Below are 4,123 nucleotides of genomic sequence, written 5' to 3'. Positions count from 1 at the left end.
AATAGGCTATATATTAGATACGTGCATTTTAAAAGCTGTTCATTATAGGTTTGCAACTATAGTAGAAAAATTGCGTTAATTGTTGTTTTCGTTTATTATTTTTTTCTAGCGGCACATAGCGAGGTTCATATATCTTTTTTAAACCAGATGCATGCGTTATGTTTTATTTATTATTTGAATTCGGGACCCGTGTATTCAGAGCAGCGCTTTCGACAGAGAATTGTATTCAATTAAACTTTATTTTACTGTACAAAACAGCTCGACAGTGTACAAAGACCAGTTTCAGTGCATTCAGTCATTTTTGCGCACACACACACACACACACACACACACACACACGCACAAAAATCCCGTTTGGTGATAAAAATCAATGCACGACTCCACCAGACGTCCATGACATTGCATAAATGATGCGTGACAAATATATTAAGGCAGGTTTTCCCGTGACATGAGTTCACTAGACAGCACACAGACCTTTCCATTAGAGATTTTACATGCTTCTGATGCATTTGCTTACAGTGGTTGTTCCGAGATTGTACGCAGTGTCACCAAGATATCGACGACTTCACATCTGAGAAAATACAGAATTGTCAAAACAATCTGTTGCATAATTACATCATCGTGTTGTGATATTCCTTTATCGTACTTTTGAAAACGACGCGCATGGACAAATGTGAGATATTTGATATAGTTGGAAATTAAGAGGGTGCTTAAAAGTCGATTGTCCACAAGTTAAATTACACATATCGAAATCAATTAAACAAATGAATAATATACCGTTATTATTTCATTTTTTTTTCAGAGTTACATCCATAGCCTATATATATTTTAAATATATCATCTTCTATAGGAGAACAAACTGATTCAATAATCGTCTCTTCGTGGTGGTCTTTAACATATTACTACTATTATTGCAAATAGCCTAATAATAATAATAATAAGCAATTGTTGAATCATTTTTTTTTACCAACATTTAAATATAGTGCCCTGCGTAATACATCACGAAACTTTTGTAAACAAAGATTACATTTTGATTTAAAGGAAACAAATACAGTTACTTCTCATAAACGAATAAACCCATTTATGTATTACTAAATGAGGAGCAACTATTTTTTTTTAACGATACTATTTTCAACTTTGTGCGAACATTGTTTAGACAAATTAAGTGGATAAATAAATGGCCAGATCGAGATTTATAGACTTGTGTATTGCATAGCACCCTCAGCAGTTATTGCTCTCCCATTTTACTGAATTTTCATCGCAAATATCTGAACGATTTTATAATTAAAAGATACCTTTTGGAGCAAGAGTCCTTACTGGCAGATTTTAGATCTATAAATACTCAGGCCGTTAAAATAAACCAAAAATAAACGAGAAACTCTGTAATACACTTTGTTATTGTTTGGTCTGTTTTTTCCATCAGACCACGTATTTTGTCGAACGGTTTAAAATGATAATTAGGAACACTGTAAGCACGTTTTCCATTTAATTAAAAAGAATTACTAATAAAACATCCGATGGCTTAAAACCCAAATCAGAGATGGACTTTTAAATAATACATGTGCGATCGAAAGTCCTGCATTTTCAGTCCTTTTCACTCACGTTTGACTTTCTCTCGTTAATTATGAAAAGTGTTTACTTCTTCTTGCACGGGGTAAAACTGGCCGCGCAGGTGAATGTCATAAGGGAAGTGGAGATCCGAGGAGCCTCTCGCGGTCTGGCTGATGGAGGAGCGCGGCGGCACGGCGCAGTAGCGCGTTCCGTAGTGGCAGCTCTTGCCGTATTCGACCGGCTCTTCGTGCTTGAGGGAAAAGATCCCGTTAAAGTTAATAGGCGGGCTTAAGGGACCGTCGAACTGAGGGCTTCCGCATTCCGGCGAGACGCTTTCGTAGAAAGACTCGTAGGAGCTGCAGTAGTTGAACGGCCTGAAGGGTTTGACCGCTTCTACCGAGGGTCCCGAGGGCGTCACCACACCCGGACTGTGGTAGGTCGTGTACACGGATTCGTACGGCGACCTGCCGGAGAAAGACGCCTCGCCGTTGATCTGATCCGTGATGAAGTTCCTGGCGTTCAGCTGCAGGCACCCGGCCACCAAGTTGGTGGTGGGCTGCGAGAGCCCTTTGCACAGGGTCTGGACGAAGGTCAGGAGGTCGGGCCTCTTCCCGGTGCTCAGGATCTCGGAGAGCGCCCAGATGTAGTTCTTGGCCAGCCGCAGGGTTTCGATTTTGGACAGTTTCTGAGTTTTGGAGTAGCAGGGCACCACCTTGCGCAGGCTGTCCAGGGCATTGTTCAGACCGTGCATTCGGTTCCTCTCCCTGGCGTTGGCCTCCATGCGCCTCATCTTGACCCGGTCCACCCTGGCTTTGGTCATTTTCTTTTTCCGAGGCCCTCTCCTCCGAGGCAGCCCGTTCTCGTCCTGCCCGTCCTCCCGTTCGTCCTCATCCTTCTCCGAATCCTCGTCCTCCATCGTGTGGGAGAGCGTCTCCTCCTTTTTAAATGGCTCTTGTTTGTTGACCTTCATTTCACCCACGCAGTCCCTTGGAAAGTTTGCCCCGAATTGAGTGTCCATTATGACAGGATCCTCAAATGGAAGAGTCAGCATTGTGCTCTTACTGGGGATGATGAGAAGATAATAGATCTTCTGAATCAATCAGCAGCGATTTAAAAACAAGCTATACATGGTGCTCAATTAATACACTCTCACAGGTACAAAAGCAGTTACTGGGGCGGTACCCTTTCACTAAAATATACTTTAAAGATACTAATGTGCACCCGGTAGGGGTAAACGTGGTACAAAGGTGTACCTTCTGAAAAGATACCAACATGGTGAGAGTTTTTGTACCTTTTTTTTGAGCCCATAAAATGATGCATTAACGTAAGAATTACACACAGAATTCCAGAAGATATAGATTCTCTAATAAAATCACAAAAATGTAGAATTCAACAGAAATGTATCCGTAAACTTGTTTTCATCGGTAAAACCGCACTTGTGCGCTTACGAAATGTAAGGCTTTAAAATCAGACAGTCATGCAGCGCAGATGCCGATCCTTACCCTCGACCGATCCAGCTTACCTGGATTACGATGGTGTCAGATGACAGTTTTCATATTTCCTATTTTGAACTTTTTTTTTTCCGCGTGGTGTTTTAGCAGGTGAACAGCTCGTGCGTTTTTCTCACCTCCCCACTGTTCTCCTTGTCTCGCGCTAAGAGAAATGACACTGATGCCAACTGCCAGAGCTGGTACCCATGCCATCTGCCGCTGACGTCACGTGGCATGGGTTGGTCATGTGATCGGGTCCCGGGGGACCTGTATTCCTCCCCTGATCATCTGGCGTGCGCCTCGAGCTGCGTACCACTGCAAAACCACAAAGCAGCCTCAATAAAGGACCGAGTACCAGCATACACCATTAGAATCTGAGGCTGTGGATGAACAGGAATGCTGCGAGACGGTCAGGGAATGACATTTCTCAGTCTTTCCTCGTAGAAATGAAGAATTTGATTTGAATGCATAAGTGAACTAAATCTAAATAGACACACAATAGCTTTTTTGTATTAGGTATATTGTGCAAACATCTCAAAAAATGGTCAGTGCTGGTGAATGACAGCAGGAAGTGGATGATTGATGGCTCTTGTTTGCCTGGTCAGTCTCTTCAAGGGCGTTTGCCAAACGACCGATCCTACTGTCTGTCATCATGAAAGCGTTTTCAATGTGGCATCAACCCGATTACGAAAACATATATTTTAGAGGAAGGTTAGAAGAATTCGCTCTCTGACGTTTATTAAATGTGAGCAGTGAACACGGATTCTGAGGTTTTCTTATTCTTTTTTTGTTCTGCGTATGAAAATAAATCTGGGTTTTTGTTTACACTCTCTCACGCATGCACACGTTCACACAATCCCTTCCCGTCCTCCTCACACAGAGCCATCCGCATTCACACCGCTCTGTAGTATGCGGGTGAATCTAACGAAAACATGTCCAGGTCACATTTCGCTCCGAGAAGTTATACTGTGCACGACGAAAACGCCGCCTATATTAAGAGCTTTGTTATTTTTTGGGATTGTGACGTCTTTCCCTCAAATTCTCATGCTGTGTATCTGAACTGTGGATGATCATAATATATA

At 42.4% G+C, this 4,123-nt stretch overlaps 1 protein-coding gene across 1 annotated transcript; it reads right to left on the bottom strand.

The window, feature by feature from the left end:
- Nucleotides 1-220: 220 nt before the first annotated feature.
- On the bottom strand, nucleotides 221-3,223 carry neurod6a (neuronal differentiation 6a). Its single transcript, XM_043225755.1, has 2 exons — nucleotides 3,074-3,223; nucleotides 221-2,612 (listed from the first exon to the last, which is right to left on the bottom strand). Exon 2 carries the CDS (start codon nucleotides 2,600-2,602, stop codon nucleotides 1,619-1,621), a length of 984 nt encoding a protein of 327 aa, XP_043081690.1. The 5' UTR covers nucleotides 2,603-2,612; nucleotides 3,074-3,223; the 3' UTR covers nucleotides 221-1,618.
- Nucleotides 3,224-4,123: the final 900 nt, after the last annotated feature.

Source organism: Puntigrus tetrazona, chromosome 24, assembly GCF_018831695.1.
Source record: "Puntigrus tetrazona isolate hp1 chromosome 24, ASM1883169v1, whole genome shotgun sequence".
Lineage (NCBI taxonomy): Eukaryota > Metazoa > Chordata > Actinopteri > Cypriniformes > Cyprinidae > Puntigrus > Puntigrus tetrazona.
The sequence above is the reverse complement of the archived record's forward strand: the minus strand, read 5'-3'. Positions and strand labels throughout refer to the sequence as shown.